The sequence below is a fragment of the Lactuca serriola genome, chromosome 9 (genome assembly GCF_051521515.1).
Source record: "Lactuca serriola cultivar US96UC23 chromosome 9, Lser_US96UC23_V15, whole genome shotgun sequence".
NCBI classification, from domain to species: Eukaryota; Viridiplantae; Streptophyta; class Magnoliopsida; order Asterales; family Asteraceae; genus Lactuca; species Lactuca serriola.
The window spans coordinates 190,603,598-190,627,253 of record NC_136416.1 but is presented as its reverse complement, the minus strand read 5'-3'; the positions used below and the strand labels follow the sequence as shown (position 1 = coordinate 190,627,253).

The 23,656-nt window shown below is 36.1% G+C and overlaps 1 protein-coding gene across 2 annotated transcripts; it reads right to left on the bottom strand.

Annotated features, from left to right (window-relative positions):
* Positions 1–3,919: 3,919 nt before the first annotated feature.
* Positions 3,920–6,312, bottom strand: LOC145072313 (serine/threonine protein phosphatase 2A 59 kDa regulatory subunit B' zeta isoform-like). Of its 2 annotated transcripts, XM_079018714.1 has the most exons (3): positions 5,968–6,312; positions 4,604–5,891; positions 3,920–4,512 (listed from the first exon to the last, which is right to left on the bottom strand). In XM_079018714.1, exons 2-3 carry the CDS (start codon positions 5,798–5,800, stop codon positions 4,165–4,167), a joined length of 1,545 nt encoding a protein of 514 aa, XP_078874840.1. In that variant the 5' UTR covers positions 5,801–5,891; positions 5,968–6,312; the 3' UTR covers positions 3,920–4,164. The 2 variants fall into 2 exon arrangements, with proteins under 2 accessions (XP_078874840.1, XP_078874839.1); XM_079018713.1 differs by having other exon boundaries at positions 4,604–6,312.
* Positions 6,313–23,656: the final 17,344 nt, after the last annotated feature.

Here is a 23,656-nt window from a genome sequence, read left to right as displayed (position 1 = left end):
AATCCAGAGATCTGAACGAAAACACATCAGGTTGAGAGATCTAAAGGCATCTCCAACCTACCCCCAAAACTTCATTCCTTCCCCTATTTCTTCCCCCATTCTTCTCCAACCCTACCCCATTTTCACCTCCATTTTTGGAGATATGAATAGTATTCCCCCATATATGGGGGAATACTATTCATATCTCCAAAAATGGAGGTGGAGTTTGGTTGTCAATTTTAGTCACTCTCATTTTTATTTTATATATTTCTAGTTTATTTTATCTACTAATTATAATTTAAATATAATATTTAATATTTATAATATCATGTTATATACTAATTTATATTAATTAATCATATTAATTAGTAGAGGGGTGTATTTGACAATATATATAAATTATAAAAACGGAATATTCTAGGAATATACTTTTTGGGGTAAAATGGGGTAGAAAATGGAGTAGGGTTAGAGATGAAACACTATTTACTCCATTTATAGGGGAAAAATGGAGATGGGTTGGAGATGGTCTAAAAGATAGTGATGCATATCTGAACAAATCTTAGCAACAACTAATGCATCTGGACAGATCTTGGAAAAAACCAAGATCTGAACAAATGATGGAGTAGAACTCATAGAGAACTTCTTTTCTTTTCAACTTACTGAAAAAACCCCAAAATATAAACAAAAAACGGATCTAACAAGGTTTTCTTCTGATAAAATTTTCTTTTCTTTTCAGTTTGTTCAATAAGACATCAGAACATGAACAAGGAACAGATCTGAAAATTTCTCGTATTCTTTCTCTAAGTTTCTGAAGAAAACATTAAGTAAACAACTTCAAAGAAGTCTTGCAAAGAAAATCATAAAGTGAAGGTGATTTCTTTATAACATAAACTGAAAATAAAGTAAATATCTACCAAAAAGTTCTTCAACTCTCAATTTGGTTCCATAAAACACCAAAATATGAACAAAATGGAGGAAAGCTCGTAAAAACATCCTTTATCCCTGAAAATATAAGTAAAAACGGGTCTAAACTGGTGTTTTTTAAACTTGAGAGATGATTAGGTGAACAAAAACATACGGATCTAGAGATCTGAGCTAAAATCGTTGATAGATCTAAAATATCTTTACAAACTTCATAAATGTGAAGATGAGTTAAAAACTCAATAGATCTTAGGATCTAAGTTTCAAGACAAAAACAGATCTAGAGATGTTAACCAGATCTTAAAAGATCTTGTCAAGAACCACATCGATCTGAACAGATCTTAGCAAAAGCCAAACGAATCTAAACCACATGGTCGTGGGTTCGAGTCCCACAGATGGCGCCAAATGATGCGATATCGGCTCCAACCACCTGCTCTGAGGATGTGCTTCTACGCCGGAGACGGATCTGTGAGGTCACAACAGACAAGGCCGTTAGAGCTGTCCCAGGGACTGGGCCCCGGGAACGGACTCCGACAATCAAGTTAGATCAGTTGATAGATATGAGATGATCCTCCATAGTTGGAGGGAACCATCTTGGTGGTGGTGGTGGTGTATGGTGGCTGACGGCGGCGGGTGGCGGCTGAGCCACCCGGCCGGAGTATGGTATGGCGGTTGAGCCATAAGGGAAGAGTCCAAGGGAAGGTCTAAGGGAAAGGTCCTCCTTCATGGAGGACACACTATTCTATTTAAAGTGGACAATTAGGTTAAGGGGAATTAGGTCAGGCCTTGGGCCGGCCCAATTTAAGCCCAACTAGCAAGGAGTTGGGCAAGGCCATCCAGAGGCGTCGGTCGAGGCTGGCGGGCGCGCCCAAGGCAAGGTTGGCAGGCACGCAACAGGAAAGTCAGGCAAGGGAGTGTCAGGCGATGGAGCGTCGGGCCGAGCCGGCAGGAGAGTCCCCAGCAGGACTGGCAAGGGATTCCCCAGGCCGGGCCAACAGGAGAGTCCCCAGCAAGGCTGGCAGGGGAACGTTAGGCAGAGCTGGCAGGAGCGTGCCAGGCCAGGCTGGCGCGCTAGAACGGTCTAGGCCATGCTAATGGACCATATATCATCAAGGAGTATTTTTGAAATATACTCAGTACCGGTTGAAAAAGACCGAAGAGGAGGGGGTGAAATAGACACAATTATGTTTAAACTGTTATGTATGTATGGTATGGGGAATCTTGGGGAACGCATTAAGCTTTGTGTTTATGGTTTATGTTTAAAAAAAATTTCAGGTAATCCCGGTTCGCGAGGGAAGGGCCCGGCTTGATCGCAGTGCATCAACCCATGTTTTTACACTTTGATTTTTGGAATTGTACTCTGATAACTATTTTACTCTGATATACTTTTGAATGATTGAAATGATTAAATGGTGTTTATGGTTGAACTAACAATGAAATTTTTACCTTAAATTTTTGGGATGTTACAAAGGGGAGAGGAAAGAAATGGAATGAATGAGAGGGAGGGAGGAGAATGAGGAGAGGATAAAGGTGTTATCGAGTTTAAGGGATGGGAGAAGAAGAAGAGTGGTAATGATGTTTTGACCCCTAGTTAGGGTTCTTTATCTTCATTAGGGGGGAGAAGATGAATATGCAAAGACGGGGGAGAGAATACAATTGAGGTACGGACATGGAGAAGTGAAGGTGGAGAGAGAGAGAGAGAGAGAGAGAGAGAGAGAGAGAGAAAGGGGGGGATAAAGAACAAGAGAATGAAGATTAAGAATAGGAGAAAAAAGAAGAAGATATTGTGAGAGTGAAGAACAAATGGTATGAAGTTGCAAGAGAATTTTGAAATAGCAAAGGGTAAAATCTATCATTTTAGGTTTTCCCTCTCAATTCGCCCAAAATTGGGCAAATACAAATCGCTTTCAATTCTTTATTTCCTTTACTTCCTAATCTTTCCCTTTCCTTTCATCCTTTCAAAAAAAAAAAAATAATAATAATAATAATAATAATAATAATAAATAATAAATAAATAATTCATAAACATGTCTTCCTCTTCCTTCCCCTCCTAAAAAAAATTAAAGAACATGGTGTAAGAGAAGTATTGATTTAACTATGATGATTGGGGAAGTGGTGGTACGGAAGATCGATGATGGCTTTTAAGGATGGGAAATCATAGATACGGGAAAGGTAAAGGAGCGTGTGGGGTGAGTTTTTTTTAATGATTTAATTTATATAATAATTAAAGATAAATTATAAAAAAATCTAATAAAGTTATTAAAAATAAAATAGTCATTTTAAGTCGACTAAGAACCAAATATGAAACAAAAATAAAATGTAGCCATGCTCCAAGTAAATAATAATAATAATAATAATAATAATAATAATAATAATAATAATAAGTTAGGAGCTAAAGATGCAAATTACCACAAATGGACAGTTCATGTAATTTACCCTAAAATATAACATGTCTTTAAACATGGATTACAAAAGTACATTCTTTAAAATAGAAATATTTGGAAATGACATTGGCAAAAGTCTCGCTACAATACTTCAATAGTGACCCTTGAGTTTGAGCTTTTTTACCGGGCAAATTCAACCTCAAAGAGATTTTCAGGCAAAACTTCCCACACATAGAACATAATTGCATGAAGCAAATTTAAAAGTTTCGAAGATTCGAACTCCTAACCTCAAACACACATGGGTATCAAACCTGATGCACAAATCCATAAATTGACTAAGAGAATATGAGTTGTTATTAAGAAAGTTATATTATTTTAACATAGTTTATGAAAAAAAAAATACCGATGTCTATTTTTTTTACTAAAAAATCTCGAATTACCTAATATTTTGTCAAAGAAGTCCTTACTTTTTACTTACAGAAAATGGCAAATTATCGGATGATACCGGCAATTTTCTGTTCAAAAAATAAAAATCGAAACTATCCATAAAATATGCCAAACTAAGTACTTTTCTGGAGATAACCCCAGTGAATATTGTTTTTTCATGCACTACAAAATCCGAAAATAAAACATCATACCAAATCATCATTTTCTTGCATCATTACATCAATAACATTATGTGGGTACAAAATCCAAAAAAAAAAAAGGACTTCCTCTTTAAAACCGGTTTTTATACTACAACACAACCCAATACCATAAACAACAATAAACAAGAAAATCCAAAAAGGGTTCCCCCTCCATTTCTATCCACAAAACCATCCCCAATTCCCAATTCCAAATTCCAAATTCAGGTGAAAGTCAAACCCAAAAGTCAACCATATCAGCTACTGACTCCAACAGAAGAAGCAAACCTCGATTCATTTCCATTTGAGGCTGCAACAGTTTCCATTCGCATCCATGTTGACTCACGTTTCTGATTGTTTTCCTTCTGTTTGACTTCATCTTCTTGATATCTATTCAGACATTCATCAAACAGTGTTTGATCAATGTCTGAAAAGATTTTCCTTACATTCAGAGTTAAGCTCTGAACAGCTTGATTCCAGTGACCCCTTGGCCTTGTGTTTTTCTCCAAAGCAGGGAAGATTATTGGCAAGATGACTTTTCGGTTTTGAGTTATCAGATTTCTTATGTGATCATTGTTCCATAAAAACAATGCCCTTTCAGCCACCTGTAACAAATACCAATGTAATTTCATTACTTTGTATGTATGTCTTTTCTTTATAATAGGAAGAAATGAAAGTATATAGAATTATACATACCTGGAAATGTGAACTATTAAGACACCTCCCAATTTGCCTAAACAAAGGCACCATACATTTTTGAAACTCTGCAGCTTGTGTAGACTCCAAAACTTCCTCCAATTCACTTAAAAACATAACCTCTTTTGAGCTATTAGTCACAGGCCAATATTTCACAAGTCCTCTAATCACAATATCTGCCAATTTAAAATCTTTTTCCACAAATTGTGTAACACAATACGATAATTGCTGATGATACATCGATAAACATTTAGGTTTATGAAGTGGGATCAAAGCCCTCATTAGAAAAAGCTTGTGTTCTTCTTTCAAAGGTAAAGCAAACCCGTTGATTATACTCCCCAATATCTCGAGCATTTCTGCGATTCCGTTATGCTTTTCGGTTTCAAATATAAATTGAAAAAAGATATTGTTTATTGCTTTTCTGATAAACGGGCGATGAACCATGAACTTTCCATAGATTCGGTGTAGGATTGTCTTCAAATACTCTCTTTCTCTTTGATCTTCTGAATCGAAAAGATCGAGTAGTTTCAAAACGAATGAATGATCGATGTATCGTTTGGCGATTTTGGCGTCTGTTTCTGTTGAAGCGATGAATCTGAGGAGGAATTCATATACGATTTGGAGATGAGGCCATGAAGGTTCCATGTTTGGTTCATCGTCTTCTGGATCGTATATATCTGGGAGTTTGGAATCGTGATTTGTGGGTAGTGAGCGGAAGAGATTTGTGGATATCATTTTTGTGATTTCTTGCATTGTGGGTTCATTGAACTTTGAAGGAACTGAAGATACGTAGTCAACAAGTTCGAGTAAAGTCTGTCGTTTGATGTCCTTCTCTTTCAGATTCTTTGATGGGTCGGTGAAATCAAACACTACACAACACATGTTCAACTTTTTTATGAACAGATTGTGTTTTTCTGAAGTGGGTACGTCGCGAAAACTTGGTAATGATTCGTAAGCAGCTTGATTAGGTTTCTTCACCTGGTTTGATTTCATGTTTGGAGTATGAATTCCATTCATAGACCTTGAAGAACTTGAATTCGAACCTTTACCAGATGATGAATTGGACTTAGGATTACTGTTAGCCCCTGAAACACTCGAATTCATCGAAGGAAAAGCCGATTCGTTCTTCCCCCCATCGGATTGAGAGGATTTTGAAGACGGTTTTCTCGGAAGCTTGTTAAGTATTTGCTTAATCATATCCGGAATCCCCAAATTCGCAAATCCTAAACCCTTCTTAATCGAATCAATCAACGTTTCAACATCGAGATATCCCAAACCACATACATTTCTAGCATCGTAGAGATAATCAAAGATAAGCCATGGAGGGTTGAAATTGAAAAACCCTAATGAGAAAGAGCTCGTACCTTGGACCCACACAATTTCGCTGACTCTAAACTCTGGAAGAGTCAAATGACATGTAATTCTCCAAGTTCATCATCTCCAATCCCATCATTTTGAGCTTCGAATAACCGAATGAAAGCGAAAGGTGATTGGTATTTGGTCAAAGATAGAAGCTGATTGAATTAGCGACAACTAATTTGATGATGACGATGAAGATGATGCATTTGGAGAGAGAATTAAGATTAAAAAAGAAACCCTAGAACAATAAGAGAAAAGGGTTTCTTTGGGTAGTGAGGACTTGGGAAAAACCTAAATTTATTCTTCTTGGATTCAATTTTATTCTAGAGAGAGAAACTGTGCTCGGTGACTGACAGAGCACAGAAGGGGAGAATCTAACGGCGGTTTAACAGGACAAATGACAGTCGCCCATTTAAATATTTACACTTCAACCACCTACACTTTTATTTTACACGAAATCGTCCCAAAAGGTTGTAATTTGTTTCATATGCATATGCTTTATGTTTACTAATTTTAACGATGAGGTCCATTTTCTTTTTGTCTTTTTCGCATAAGCATACTAATCATGAAAAGGGTTGACGAAGAGATGAAGGACCAAAAGCAATGAAGTGGTTTCTATCTTTTTATAAAGATGATTAACTTAATAAGAATATTTGGAACATAAATGGATATCCATTCTCATTGATTTCAAAAGGGTATTTAAATAGGAATCATATGGTAATACTAAGACTTAATACAAAGAATTATATCAAACATAGATATGGAAACTAATACTTGCTAATGTCTATGTAATACCCCCCCCCCCCCTGCAGGCAGGCAGAAGGTGAACGAAAGCTTGGATTGTTTCAGAAATTTTCAAATCGTAATGTTCTTGATTTTGTGAGAGAGAGAGAGAGAGACTTGTTCTTGAATGATTTTGCAATAGTAACGTTGTTGTTGTATTGACTTGATCTCCAAAATGCACTTAGAATCTTCTTGATGATATAAGGTAGGTAAAGATGTGATAAAACCACACAAGTATGTTGTAACACCCGTTTTTCAGAATAGTTCAGTTTAGGGCATTAAGGAGTCAAAAGCTTGGTTTTAAGGAGAAACTGAGTGTTACGATGTGACCATAAGGTGGTCACGACGTGACAAGCCGAGAGAGGTACGCGTATCTGGACTGTGGTCACGACGTGACACGTGTGTGGTCACAACATAAATAAGGTTGCAGCCCAAGCCCATGATCTTGTAGGGTTTCCTTCGTATTTATAAAGGTAAGATAATCTTTCCCTTCAATTTGGTTTCATGGTCTTGATGAAAAATGATGGATTTTAACGGTCGTCAACGTTTATTCATCAAATTTTGAGTTAAAGAGTGTATAGAACACCATGCCTAATGTTTAAACTTCCTCTTAACTGTAACTCCATATTTTCAGGAATTATTTTTTGATATTCTTTTGTGCCTAAGTTTGGATTTGAGAAGTGATGCCCTACGTTGAGTGTAGGATAGTTCCCTACGTTAAGCGTAGGTGAAGGATTGTTAATCAGGAGTTTAATGACCTATGTTGGGCGTAGGTCAGGCTATGCCGAGTGTAGCTACGTTGGACCAAAACCCTAAACCTAGGGTTATGAGCCTTATTTAAAGGCTCTAACTTCTTGGGATCCTCCCCATGTTCAGCCTCCACTCTCCCAAATTGCCACCTTAAAGCCTTAGCCACCTTTTGGGAGTTTTGATCCCTTAGAGTAAATTATGTACTCATTTGAAGGAAGAAGGTGCTTTGTGGAATCACTTAGAAGCCCCAATTGTTTAGATTTGGAGTTTACAAGACAGCGGCTATCTCTAGAACGTTATAAAGTTCCTATCTTGATGCTTGTTCATGTTAAATCTAGTTTAGTCAAGAGATTCTATGCATTTTGTCCCCCGTAATCTTGGTCCTTGTGAGTATGGGTTACTCCAGACTATTTGAGTATCATGTACTGATGATTTTAGGGTTGTGGAGTCATAAAAATGAGAGCTTGGACAGTCTCATCCTTCCATGCATGAGTTCTTGAGCATAGTTGACTTTTATAGACTTAGGGTTTGGTTTTGTGCTCTTTATATCCATGCAAATGCATAAATTCATAGACTTTATCCATTAAGACGTCCATTTGGATCAGATTTGAAAATTTTAGGGCTAACTTTCTGTATTAAGAGCTTAATAGAATTTTTGGGCATCAGGGGGGGGGGTAATGTTAAGCATAGATTTCTCTATTTCGAGTATAGCATGGTATTTTCCTGTTTTCTAGCCTAGAGCTCTATGTCGAGCGTAAAGTAGTATGCTACACTAAGCATAGGTCAACTAAGGATTAACCATTGACTTTTTGACCAGTTTGACGTTTGGTCCACTGTATTAGGACTTAGTCGTGGAAGGGAAAAATGGTCTTTTGCTCAAAGGAGGATTAATTGTGAACCAATATTCTTTGTGAGATAAGTTATTACCTTAATTATTAATTAGGGTTTTATTATACGTATGATTAGCGTGAGGAGCCTTGATATCACCAACTTTTCGATCTCACGAGCTGAGGTGTAGTCTTCTGTGATTCAAGTGAGTCTTTGCATTATGCCACAAATGACATTATATATCCTTTGTATGTTAGGATATTGGTACTGATAGAGTACATGTATGCTAGTTGACAAGGATAACTCCTAGTTATGTATTTGTAGTATGAGACACTTGGTGTCATGGAATGCTAGACTGATAGGGTCTTGCATGTTGATTATATGATGTTATTAGGTGTCATGTATGGCTAGGGTAATGATAGTATTTGTTAACCGTTGAGTGGACACCCTAGGGGTTGTATGTAGTTTAAGTTAAATATCCTGAGAACTCTTAGTCTAGGCTATCTTACATGTTCATTGTTTGGTTGTAGCTTTAGAGTGAGATCATTTGTTCGACCATCAATGTGAATCCCGACTACATATGATTACGTGTTCATAAGGCAATTGTAGGTATTAGCATTAGCCCAGTATATATATGGTTCCAATGAGAGGTTGATGATTACAGTGTGTTTGAGATCCGGTAGTAGTGAATGCTGAGAGTTGGTAGCAGTTGTGGCTGAGAGCCAGTGGCAAAGTGCTAGTAGATGATATGTGTGTAGAGTCTAAAAATTGTAAAAGTCGAAGTGTCTGTTCTTAGTTTCGCATGTTAATTATTTTACTAAGTCTTCAGTTGTGCGAAGCGTATTGTTAAGGACTTAGTATATTTTTTGTACACTCATGTTTCCTATAAATAGGGACTGGGGTTAGAAGTAGAGAAACGATTGATTCAACGAGTGATTCACTAGTCATTATAATTCTCTTTAATTGGTATCAGAGCCAGATTCAAACTACATTGATCCGATTTTCGTTTTAGAATTATTTGCTTTTTGAGTAGTGATTTTACTCAAAAAATTTCTGCATATTTTGGTTCTGAAAATCTCTCTTGATCTTCATATTTGAATCGATTCTGCATTTGAATTGTTTAGTCGAGTGATCGATTAGCAATCGGTGATCAATTCATTTGATCAATTCAAAATTTCATCAAGTTTTTCAAGTTTTTCTGAAAAAAATCTCGTGTTCATCAATGGCGAACTTCAACATGAATACCATGACTTTTTTCTCTCACTTGCTTGGTTCTTCAACCAAAATTCCAATGTTAATCCCTAAGTACTATGATCAGTGGGCTGATAGGATGGAGGATTACTTAAATGGAATTGATGAAGAGCTCTGGAATTGTATCAATGGAACAGTTCTACCTCCTGTAAATGTTCAATCAATTGGAGCATCTGCTTCTTCAAACGATGTTACTGAACAACAGAATCGCTTGAAGAAGAATGAGAAAAGATGTATGAGGGAGCTAAGAGGTGCACTGCCTCCTGTGGTTTACAATTACATTCGTAGTTGTAAAAAAGCCAAAGAGATTTGGATCACACTGAAAGAGAAATATCAAGGAAGTGAGAAGACAAAGATCAATTCTATTAAGTAATGTCTTGTTGAGCTTAAGGAATTCAGACAAAAGGATGCTGAAACAATTGAAAACTACTATGATCGTCTGAATGAGCTTGTTTATCATTGCAGCAGGTATGGAATCACAAGATCTCTCATGGAATTCAATCTGACATTCATCATGGGTCTTCGCAAGGAGTAGCGTAGTGTGAGTATGATGATAAAGAACCAACAAAGTTTTGATACTTCCACCTTGAATGATCTCTACAACTAGCTGAAAACACATGAAAGCGAAGTTACAGAAATGTTTGAAGAATCGAAACAGAGTCTAGGAGGTCCATTGGCTTTAGTTTCAAAGGTTACTGAAATTGATGCTGGTGAGAAGGAAGAATCAGACAATGAATGTTTCTTAATGAATTTTGATGATGAAGCAGTTGCATTTTATTCGAAAAATAGAGTTAAGAAATTTTTCAAAAAGCCTTTCAATCCAAAAGGAAAGCAAACTGATGCGAAGAGTGGTTTCATAAAAGCTGGAGGTGAGGAGAAGAAGAAATTTGAGAAGGTTGAAGAAAAGCAGAAAGATGCAAAAGTAGAGAAGAAACTAAAAGATAACTCTAGAATTGATTGCCATTATTGCAATGGTGCGAATCATTTCGCAGTTGATTGCATGTTAAGGAAGAAAGAGGAGAAGAAGAGCAAACTCAAAGACGAAGCCTACTACTCAGAGAAGCTTGAGGAGGTGTGTGCGAAGGCGAAAGGATTGTCTTTGGTTGCGAAAGGAGAGTCTAAAGAAGAAGAAAGTGGAACTTATTAGATCTGGTCTTCAGGATCTGATGATGAAGAGATGATGCACCCAACTCATGGTGCAATGTTCCCAAGTTATGAAGAAAATTGTGAAGAGAATGTTTCTGGACGTTGCTTTGTGTCCAAGTTCACCGATAAATCTCCAATGACCACTAAGGTACGTGCTATTCTTGAATCCTTTAATATTCCTTTATCTGCTTATGATGTTGAAATAACTTCGTTTGATGATACTGTTGCTTACTTTGATGTTGTTATTGTGTCTGCTAGTACTGAAGCACAGAATCTAAATTCGTAACTAGTTGAGACAAGAAGACAATTAGAAATAAAACGAAGCAGAGTAGATAAACTTGAATTACAAATGACAAATGTAAATTGTGATAGGGACAATCTTGATAAAGAAGTTAGGTTGTTACTAGCACAACGAAACATTTATTGTAACTCTGCTAAACATTTAAATGCGAAGTTAACAACTTTACATCATTCGTCTGAGATAAGCAAAGAACAACATAGGAAACTACTACCTTTTCTTGAATTTGAACGCGAAAAAGTTGATGTTGTTTCTTATGACTGCAAAAATACTATTGCTCAAATTTACAAAATACCTGATGATAGATTCGCATATGGTATTGTCAAAATTGATGAATTTTTGAATGTGAATGAATTGGTTAATATTGTTAATGAAAGTTTGACAATGAATGAACAAGTGAAAATCTTAAAGAAAACTGAAACTTCACCTCTTGATTCTCAACACAATTATGCTGATGTCGATGACAATTCAGATAATGTGAGTGAAATCAGTGAGATTGAAGAGGAAGAAGAGGTTGATTGTTCTCAACTGTCTATCATTAATATAACATCTAAGGTCAAAGGTAAAGAAATTATAGTTAATTCGATAGTAAAGGATGAAAATGATAAACCCTCTACTTCGCAAACTTGTGACTTTGACAATGTGGAAGTTAAAAGCTGTAAGTCAGATGACACTGATGAAGACGAAGAAGATGTGAAAGATTCGCATGAATCACCTCAACGTGTTGTTGTTAACATAGTGTTTGGTGATACAAAAGAATTCAACAAAGTTCTTAATGACAAAGGTGTACATTATTTGGAAACCAACACTGTGGTCTATCCGAATTTTACATGCACTAATAACACGATTTTTCCAAATCAAGTCTTCGTCACAGCTGGAAATGTTGAGAAAATCAAGCCTGGATTCAACAAAATGGTTGAAAATGACAACCAAAGGTCAACTACCGAAGGTTTCTTTGCAAATCAAAATACGGTAGAAAACAATTTAACTCAAAACTCATACGTTTTTCAACGCCAAAAATTATCACAAAAATGGATGGTTAAAAGTGAAAAAGAAAACAAAGTTTTTGAAAAAGATGAAAAACTAAAGATGGAAGTGAAATTGAATTATTATGAATTTAAGTTGATGGTTTGAAAGTATTCAAAAGAAAACAATGTTTCAAAAAGAAAAGCAAGAAAATCAATCTTTTGGCAAGTTGTGTCTAATGATAAACCTAAAGTTGCGAAAGCAAAAATTCCAAGAACAAAACCATAAAAATTTCAAAGAACAAACAAACAAAATGATACAAGTTTTCACAAACCAATATATTCTGTTGACAAAATTTCAATGAAAAATGAAGATAAATCTGTTCGAAAATTTGACAACATTAGAAAATTTGAGACTTCGCAAAATTTTGTGAATGATCGTAAGTTTCAAAATGTTAGAAAATTAACGAATAATTCACCAACTTTGAATGTCAAAACTCAAACAAAACCAAAATTTTCACCCAAACAACCAAATTTTCCAAATCCTTCGATCACAAAACCGACCAAAGTTTCGTATACAAAAGGAAAATCTGATGTATATACGATCAACAATTGGCTTGAAGGGCAAGGAAAACAATACCAAAATGGAAAGTTTTCAAAGCAACAGATAAAGACTGCATTCAATAAGTTTGTGAATGAGTCTTCTACTGGTAGTTCATCATCTCATGATTCGCAAGTTCCAGTACAAAATTGGAAACTAGTTGTGAAAGTTGCGAAGGTTGTGAAGGATGAGGTGAAAGTCAATGGAAATCCAAAACTATCGAACAACTATATTTCAATATCTAGATCTGATGAATTTGATTTAATCGATAGTGTCACAAACAAAGTGAAAACGTGGTTTTTAAATTCAAAAAATTTGTTCAATGCTACTAATGATGGACCCAACAAGTCTTGGGTTCCTAAATTCTTTCATTAAATGCAGGTGATATGTGACGAGCAATATGATGCGAAATGGTATATTGATAATGGTTGCTCTCGTCACATGACTGGCAGAAAGGAAAACTTGCGAGATTATAGAAGCTTGGAAAATGTTGGAGTAGTCAAATTTGGAAACAATCACAAGTGTCAAGTGAAAGGTTATGGAAAAATCACAAATGGACAATTCACAGTTAACCGGGTTGCTTATGTCGAAGGTCTTCAACAGAACTTGATTAGTGTTTCGCAACTTGTTGTGGGTACTAGAAATCAGGTTGTGTTCAATGAAGAAGGAAGTATTATTTCGAAAGTAGAGACAAATGAAGTACTTCTCAAATCCAAAAGATATGGAGACATGTTCACACTCGACATCAAACCGATTGTGGGCAAACCTGAAGTGTGTCTATTGTCGAAGGTCTCTAATGATGTTAGCTGGCTTTGGCATAAAAGATTGTCTCATTTGAACTTTCGCAATATTAACAAGCTTGTTACTGAAGATTTGGTTCGAGGTTTACCTGTACTGAAATTTGACAATGATACTTTGTGTGCAGCTTGTGAACAAGGAAAACAACATAGAAAAGGTCATCCAATTGTGATAGATACAAAAATCGTGGAACCATTGGAACTTCTTCACATTGATTTATGTGGACCGTCGACTGTTGCTACAATCAATAAAAGGCGGTACATTTTAGTTATTGTTGATGATTTTTCTCGATTTACATGGGTATTCTTTCTCAGGTTAAAATCTGAAGTTGCTCAGACGATGATTGATTTTATCAAAAAGATTGAGATGAGTCTTAAAAAGAATGTTCGCAGAATTAAAAGTGAGAATGGTTCTAAAAATCAAATGTTGGATTCATTTCTCACAGTCAAAGGCATTTCGCATAATTTCTCATCACCATATACTCCACAACAAAATGGTGTTGTTGAAAGAAGAAATAGGTCTCTATGCGAAGCGGCAAGGACCATGCTAACATATGCGAACTTACCTTAATATCTTTGGGCTGAAGTTGTGTCGACTGCATGTTTTACTCAGAGTTCATTCATTCATCGAAGATTCAATATTACTCCATATGAAATACTCAACAATCGAAAACCTAATGTAAAATTTTTCCATGTTTTTGGTTGCAGGTGTTTTATAATGAATCTAAAAGATAATTTGACCAAGTTCCAAGCGAAAGCTGATGAAGGCATATTCTTAGGATATTTGCAAAATTCCGTTACATACAGGGTGTTAAACAAGCGAACAAGAAAAGTTGAAAAAACTTTCAATTTAACCTTCGATGATTACTATCTTAAACAAACGGATAGTAAATTTGAAAATAAATCAATTCTTGTTGATTCAGATACTCAAATTGAAAATTCAGATATCAATGATTTTGATTATGACTTAATTTTCGAAATTCCTGACATGGCAATTGATGCGGAAGTTCATGCTCCTGATAATCAAACATCAGAATCCTCAAAACATACTGATGATTCAACAATTACTATGAATTCAATATCTTGCGAAAGTGTGCCTAAAGTTCGTATGGAGGGGGAGCATACGACCACAAATATACAGGGAGAGCAAACTTTCTAAGGGGAGAATGAGACTATGAGTCATCAAGTTGAGGGGGAGTATTCACAATTACCTTTAAATGATTAACAGGAACATCATTTTGAGGGGGAGCATCAAGATGAACATCATGTTGAAGGGGAGCATGATGAAACAAAGACAATTAATCTTGATGAAAATGATGAATTTTCATGAACTAAATGATAATTTTTCTGTTGCAGGATCTGAAAATGAAGATATGTATGAAGATGCATCATTGGAATTCAATCCTGATTTTCCACCACTTGAGAAATGGACAAGGAATCATCCCAAAGAACAAGTGATTGGGAATCCACAAGATGGTGTGTTGACAAGAGCTCAAATTCGTGCGAAAAATGAGGTACTGAATGCGAACCAAGAATTATGTATGTTTAATGTTTTTATTTCGAAAATAGAGCCAAAGACAGTAAAGAATGCTATGGAACACTCAGATTGGGTTATTGCTATGCAATCTGAACTAGCTGAATTTGAACGAAACAAGGTTTGGAGATTAATTCCTAAACCTTCTGATGTTTCGATTGTCGGATTAAAATGGATTTTCAAAAATAAAACCGACAAAGATGGCAATATTATTCGAAATAAAGCTAGATTAGGTGTTAAAGGCTATTCGCAACAAGAAGGAATAGACTATGAAGAAACATTTGCTCCTGTCGCAAGACTCGAAGCAGATCGCATATTTTTAGCTTATGCAGCTCACAAAGACTTCGATGTTTTTCAAATGGACGTTAAGTGTGCATTCATAAATAAAGAACTATAAGAAACAGTTTATGTTGAACAACCACCAGGATTTATAAATGAGGAACATCATGATCATGTTTACATACTAGACAAAGCATTTTATGGGTTAAAACAAGCACCAAGAGCCTGGTACGCAACACTTACAAATTTTTTGAAACAATCTAAATTTAAACAAGGATCAGTTGACCCCACATTATTTCGCAAGAAATTTGGGAATCATCTTATGCTTGTTCAAATTTATGTTGATGATATTATTTTTGGCTCAACCGACCCAGTATTGTCTACTGAATTTGAAAATCTCATGAAGAGTCAATTTGAAATGAGCATGATGGGAAAAATTAATAATTTTCTTGGTTTAAATATAAGACAGAACAGGGATGGAATTTTAATCAACCAAGAAAAATATACAAAGAATCTGCTCGAAAAGTTTGAAATGACAAACAGCATGAAGCTTAGAGTATCAATGGCAGTGGGAACAAGACTAACTCCTTCGTTAGATACTCCTGCTGTTGATTTAACACTTTATCGAAGCATGATAGGGTCTTTATTGTACTTAACTGCAAGCAGACCTGATATTATGTTTTCAGTATGTAATTGTGCTAGGTATCAAGCTAATCCCAGAGAACCTCACTTAACTGTAGTGAAAAATATTTTTCACTATCTTAAGGGGACAATTTCGTTAGGACTTTGGTATCCTTCGAAATCGGGATTCTTCATTCAAGCTTTTTCAGATGCTGATCTAGGAGGATGTATTTTGGATAGAAAAAGTACAAGTGGTGGATGTCAACTATTGGATGGAAAATTGGTGAGTTGGCAGTCAAAGAAGCAAACTTGTGTTGCTATATCAACTGCTGAAGCTGAATATATTTCAGCTCCTGCTTGCACTTCGCAAATCATTTGGATTCAGAGTCAACTTCGTGATTATGCAATAAATATGAAAAAGATTCCCTTGTATTGTGATTCTCAAAGTGCAATTCGCATTTGTCATAATCCAATACAACACTCAAAGACAAAACATATTGCTCTTCGATATCACTTTATCAAAGATCATGTGGAAGATGGGAATATCGAAGTACATTTTGTTAAAACCACTGAACAACTTGCTGATATTTTTACTAAACCTCTTGATGAAAAATCATTTGTTATAATTTTAGCAGGTTTAGGGATGATCGATGCGACTTCAGTGCCAAAATAAATCACTCAAAAATGAAAGGTCCATTCAGCAGCTCTGAATCAGAATCATTCAGAAGTTACTGTGCGTTAAACGGCTTCGCATTGCTTCGCATTCGTACATTTGGTAACTGAAGTTCAATTTAATTTTGTTCTTTTCTGCTTTGCGAAAAACACGAAAAACCAAAAATATTTTCATTTGTTTGTCTATTTTTTGAAAAATTCAAAAACAACAAAAAGATTTTCTTTTATTTTGTCTTTCATTTTCGAAAAATATAAAACTCAAAAATATTTTCTTAAGATTGTTAAAATTAGATTTCGTTTTTGTTCTTTTATATTTGAAAACTACAAAATCACAAAAATATTTTTCTTTTAACTTTGTTCTTTAAGTTTTGTGTATTTTCAGTATTAGTCAACAGCAAAATGCAAAGAGGTCATACTTATGTTTCTATGGGAAGGTATCATTTCTTTCAACTATGTACTAGTTAGGATGTCCCTAGAAGCATGCTGCAGCATGTTGACCCAAGCCTCATATGACTCTATGTGTGAGAAACGAAAGCCTTAATGAAATAATCTTATGAAAATTTCTTCCCAATCAGGCTTATATTCGCATTAGTCAAAAGAGCTACCTTACTCCTCTCAAATGAGTAAAGAGTTTTCTGTTTGGTCCACAAATAACAGAGGTACATTCGATCTTATAACCAATCTTTTTCATCACAAAATTTCTTAACATGATACACACACAAAGACACATGTCCATGAGGTCATTTGATCAAACCAATCGTGATTTAGACATGTCATCATTCTGTGTTAATGATCTTGTTTCATGAGTCCGTGAAATAAGTGAAACCCACAAACTTCAAAAATTAAGGAATTAACGGGGAACTATGTTCCAGATTTTTACGAAACACTTGTTTTTGTACCTAATATTTCATATACTCCAAATTATATTCATTCTTATGAGTGATCCTGATCAAATTTTCGAATCCCACGAAGTTTGTTTCCCAACAGGGTCCAGAACTTAATTTTTTTTTAATATAATTTCCGTGTGAGTATATATCTGAAATCCTTGTCACTTTTCAAAAATAATCCAAAGCAATCTTGTCCCTGAACACAATGTTCAAACAAGTAATTTCGGTTATAATTACTCACCTTATGTTTAGGATGATATGTAACGAAATTCGTAAACCACCATATTAAGCCTATAAAAGAAGCCCTTCGATACTTCTCTATAAGTATTTGATTGTATGTCACGGGAAAATGCGAAAGCAGTTGATTACCTCTCTTGGTAATTAATGAAGTAACCTTTGCCCGGGGTTTTACTGCTTTGTGTCAATAAATTTTGACATCACAGAATCCCAAAAAAAAATTTACTTGCTTCTTATCTCATTTCTTTGAATCACATGCACTCACGAAATCCTTGAGGTTCTAAGTAATACCAACTTAGGCTGAAGATTTCGCAAGACTAGTAAATGACTTCATTTAAAATCTCATAAACGAAAGAGCCCAACCTCGATACCGAAGGATCTTCTTTCACACAGTTGTACTCACGAACAGTTTTCAGTAACCGTTGGCCCTAGTTTCAAGGCACTTTATGGGGCATGATGATTACAATGGCTATTGATTGAACATTTCCAGGAACATGTAGCCTACTCTATTTTTGGAAATGGTTCATCTTTGGGATTAACATATAAAAGGGATAATCTTTTCTGAGAATCATTACGCGATTCAAAATTTTCAGACGAACAAAAAGCCCTAATCTTTCTTTCAAGAAATTTCTCAGATTAACAATGGCTGCTACTCAATCAAACACAGAAGAAGTTATTTCACAGTCCCTCATGAAGATTCAAAGCAAAAATTTCCAAGTTGATCCCAATGTCTCATCTTACCCAGAAGAATTGAAGATGTTGATCGTTGCACTGAAAAGATCAGCATTGTCAACTGCTATGTTCAGTTCATTCCCAGTTCCTATGACTTGGTTGTCAATGGCGGAATTAACTCCGTCATTCAACTATGCAACAGATGTGATAACCTTCAACCTGGTGAATAACAAGAGGGTTCGTCTTACCAAGAACATGTTCATCGACTTCTTGAACATTCCTCATAACCCACCATTCTTTAAGCCAACCAACTCACAGATTATCTTCATGTTCAATGAGATGGGACATCAACTCACTCTTGAAAAGATAAGTGATTTCAGGAAATCAAGCTTACCATGTATTTGGAACTTCTTGTTTGGAATCTTTCTACGATGCTTGACTGGAAGGAGTGTCGGTCTAGACAGGGGTAGAATGGAGGTTTATGCAATGGTTATGGGACTTTACTACGATCTCAGTGTCGATTATGGAACTCAACTTTGGAAGGAGTTCAACAAAAGCTTAGAAAACACCAGTGTTGATAAGGGGATTTCTTGTGCAAGGTACTGGAGTTTGATTTTGGAAAAAGTATATACGAAAGAAGGAATTCAAGTTCCTAAAGGAGAAGATGTCGTAGATTTGTCTTTGTACCAATTTCCCAAATTTTTTGAAGATGATGCGAATATCTTCACAAGTGTTGCAAGAATTCCTGATGCAATGCTTTGCAAAGTGTCCTCTACTCACAAGGTGTTAGTTCGATACATGAAGACTTTTGATCCTAATGTGCGAACTGGAGTGCTACTTGAAGTTAATGGTGAGTCATCCAAGAAGAAGAAGAAGACTCAAAAGGAGGAAAAACGCCAATCTCCAAAAGTATCAAAGGCTGAAGAGGTTGAGAAATTTGAGTTTTCTACCAAACCTGCGAAGGAGATCATACCGACTAAGTCAGGGGTCCTAAAGAAGCTTTGCAAGTTGTCACATAAGAAGACTACCTCTCCTACTATTCGCAAAACTGAAGTGAATAGTAAGGGGCTATGTTTAGAGAAATTTCAACTCCTATTTCTCCTATGTCAAAGAAAAGAAGAGCACAAGATGTTGCGAAGCATACCACTAAGAAGCTGTACAAGAAAACGAAGATGATTATTCGCAATGAGTCATCAGAAGATGAAGTGGTTCCTGAGACTCCACTTATTTCAACTTCACCAATGGTAAACATCTCTCTTCCCATTACTTCGAAAATTTCCACTACAACAACCATTCCACTCGAAGTAATCACTACCAAATCAGTTCATAAGGAGGTACCTACTTCTGATATGGTTGTTAATGTATCTGATACGGGGGCACCTATCACGAGTGTCAAAACTACAATGCCAATCATTTTATCTACTTCATTACCCATCTCATATGAGAGCTTATCTACTTCATTACCACCATTCATTCTCCCGAATATAAATATAACCACATCATCAATCTTTGATCATCCTTTACAACATCCCTTTACTACATTGTTTCCATCACAATCCCCTGAAACGCCACAACCTATAACTTTGCAAGCTCAGTCTGATGAAGAAACCGAAGGAGGAGGTTTTGGAGGAACATTTGAAGCTTTACACTTTGATTCAGAGGAGAAGGAAATCCCTGATCATATGCTTATGTCAGTCTTCTGTATCGGGTTTGGAGGTTGAAACAATGATCAAAGCTGCAGAGAAAAGAATAGCTGCGAAAGTTGATGACTCTGATAAGAATAATGAGCTTCGCATTCAAGCTCAAGGGAAATCTTTTGATGGTGCTGTAAAAGATCTGACAATTGCTACAAAAGAACGATATGTTCTTTTTGTACAAGATGTGAAGAAGGTCAGGGAAGATGTCAACTTCAAGGTTGAGGAGTTAAAGAAGGAGATTACAAAAGAGCTTCAAGATCTTAATTCGCAAAACTTGGAAGTGCAAAAACGTGTTGATGTTGTTGCTGAAGCACTTACCGAGATTGTCACTGATTATCAGTCACCTGCTCCAATTATCGAAGCCAAGCACAAAGAAGATAAGGAGCAGTTCGCAAAACTAATTCAGTTGGTGACTGAATTAAAAAGTTATGTTTCGAAGCCTTCTCAACAATCAATTCTTACTCCGAAATTCTTAACGCTTAAAGTCAATAATTTTGAGCAAGCTATTCATAAGGCATTGGACCTAATCACAAATTTTACTTCCATTTTACCGAAGAATGTCCCACCTACTTTTACAGGGGTGCAAGGGGGAGAAAGAAAAGGAAGTAAAGGGGATGATGCGAAAACCGTTGGAAAGCTACATTCGACTCAGCTTAAAATAACTTTGCCTATACTCATGAAACCATTTCCTTCAACAATAGTAACAACAAAGCCATTTACAAAGCCAATTCCTAAGGGAATTATAATTGTTTCAACAGAAGGAGGGAGTTCGAGTGCGAAACCTCAAACAGCGGATATTGGAAAAGGTAAAAAGGTGGCTTATGAAAAGTCGAAAGAAGAAAAGAAAGCTGATGCTGAAGCTGAAATGGAAAAACAAAGACAAATTCAGATCATTCTAAGGCAAAGAGCAAATGATCCACCAACTTTGAACAAGGGTGATCCTGCGAAGTTGTACTCATTTGAAACCATCGAATCCAAAGTCTTGGGAAATCACTTGTACGATTTTGAGAAAAAGCCTAGAAGAAGTTATGATGTTGCGAATTCAGACAGATGCCAACTTGACTTTCCGATAAACGAAATGATGTTTATCACAGCGCAGTATAAGATCAGTGAAAAGTTTGAAAATGCTGATGAATACACCTACATGAAAATCAGATTTCATGTTGTACTTGCGAAGGATCAAGAGGAAGTTTGGTCTCTGATGAAGATAAAGAAAGTGCTAACTATCAAGAACGATGAAATGTTCGAAAATATGCTTCAAAATTTTCGATACTTCGTTGTCCGAGCAGATAACAAGCCTTTTGATTTTACCATTGCTGACTTTCCCTTAATGAATCTAAATGATCTCATTCAAGTGGATCTTATCCTAAAAGACATGGAAGAAAACAAGCTCAAAGGATATGATACTGATGTGTTCAGATTTGGTTTCGCACATATCAAGATATTCATAGATAACTACTATCATTGCTTGGCGTTAACTGATGAAGAACTCGCATCAGGCCTTGGAAGAAAAGTCACAGTTCCTTGGGAATCAACATTGCCTCAACCAGAATTGAAGAAGTTTGCAGACAGGGAGATATGCCTTAAACCTTTTGGCATGGTTTTCGCAGGAAAATACACCAAGGGGAAGCCTAAAAGATTTTTGTTTCAAGTCTCAGAGATTGAAAGATACACCACTTCATAATATACGAATTTCATTGTTCGTATGAATAATTGCACGAAGAATAATGAAGGAGACAGGAAGGAGCTTAAAAATATCATCACTTGGTATTCAGAAATCCGAAGAACGATGCACTCAGCTATTCAGAATCTCACAAATTGAATAGCTTCGACTGTTTACAAAGGGGGAGAATGTAGAGTCTAGAAATTGTAAAAGTCGAATTGTCTGTTCTTAGTTTCGCATGTTAATTATTTTACTAAGTCTTCATTTGTGGAAGCGTATTGTTAAGGACTTAGTATATTTTTTGTACACTCATGTTTCCTATAAATAGGGACTGAGGTTAGAAGTAGAGAAACGATTGATTCAACGAGTGATTCACTAGTCATTCGCATGTTTCTCTACTTAAGTCTGTAATCAGTTTCTTCATCAATATAAGATCTGATTAATATTTACTCTTTGTGTTCTTACTTTTCATTCAGATAATCATGATTGCTTTCTAAATCTCGATTACAATTCTCTTCAATGTGTGAATGATATGTATATTGTATGCTTGTATATGTAACATCCCGATTTCCATGAATGAAATTCTAGGTATTTTATGCAGTTTAGAAAGCCTACTTGACGAGTTGGGAGGGCCCAACTCGTCATGTAGAAACTAAGAAGGTTGCATGAATTCTAAGACCTACTCGACGATTTGAAGGCTGAAGATGAAACCCTAATTTTTAGGGTTTTGCACTTTACTTAAAGGCTTAACTCTCATTGTTGGCCTCCCCCATCGTCCCCTCAATCCATAGAAAACCCTAATCGTGCCTCTTTCCCCATTTTGAGTGTGTGTGAGCTTAAAGAGTATTCTTTGGTGCTTTTCTTGAAGGAGCTTGAAGTTGGTGGTGCAAAGTTAAAGAGAGAAGCTTTAGATCCGAGATTTTCAATGTTGTTGCAGCCACTTGGAGGTATAACATCGATACCTTGACCATCCCTTTTTCTAGATCTCTTCATTTGAAAGTTTATGGCCATTATTAGCTTATTTTGGGGTTAATCTTGGATTTGAGCATGTCATGAAGCTAAGACATCAAATTGAACATCTTATGGCCTCCATAGACTTAAAGTTGCCAACTTTATCAATTTTGTCCCTCCTTCACGTCCTAAGTCCCTTGATAAGCCTTATTTGAGTGTTTAGCCCTCTTGATGCCATGCATGGATATAAAGCTAGCAACGTTACGTGTTATTTCAATCTTAAGGGACCAGATCTATAGTTTGGGGCTTTGGTTTCACTTGGAAGTGTCTGAATGCATTAAGGCTAGGAAAATTCGACGAGTAGCTCTGCCAACTCAACGAGTTCGACCGGGTTTCCTCGTCTTCTGGATATTGAGCGAACTTGGTAAGTTGATTAGATAACTCGACGAGTTGACTAGGGTTTTTCCCAGCTTTCTGAACACTGAAGGAACTCGACAAGTTGCTAGAGGCACTCGACGAGTTGGGTCAACATGGATTGTTGAACTTGACTGTTGTCTTTGACTTTGACCATGGTTGATCAAGTTTGACTTTAAGGGGTATTTTAGGTATTTCAGGATTTTGATGGAATTAGTCTCTTGGTGGTTGTAGACAGTTGAGTTCGGAGCTGTGATTGAGAGTTGGATTTTTCAGTCAGCACTACTTGTGAGGTGAGTTTTCCTCACTGTACTAACAGGGTCGAAGGCAACAATGTCGGCCCTCTAGATTGTTATCCTGGTTATTAAATGCTTGCATGTTGTTATGATTTGTTAGATGAGTATCCTGGTAGCTAGAATGTTGATATGTTGTTATGATCTGTTAGATCAATATCCCGGTACATAGGACATCGCCATGTTGTTATGATTTGTTAGATCAGTATTCTGGTAGATAGGATGATGCTCTGCTTATTGATCTATATGATATGTTCTTACCTGTTGATTGATTATGTAGATATGAGTTATTTATATGTCGACATATGTGTGTGTGGTTGGGTTGAGGCGGTCTTGCTTTGTGTTGTAGGCCAAC

Coding starts and splice junctions, on each gene's coding strand:
- LOC145072313 (XM_079018713.1), bottom strand. CDS start 5,800: ATGATTAAGCAAATACTTAACAAGCTTCCGAGAAAACCGTCTTCAAAA. Junction 4,513..4,603: donor TTAATAGTTCACATTTCCAG/GTATGTATAATT, acceptor TATTTGTTACAG/GTGGCTGAAAGGGCATTGTT.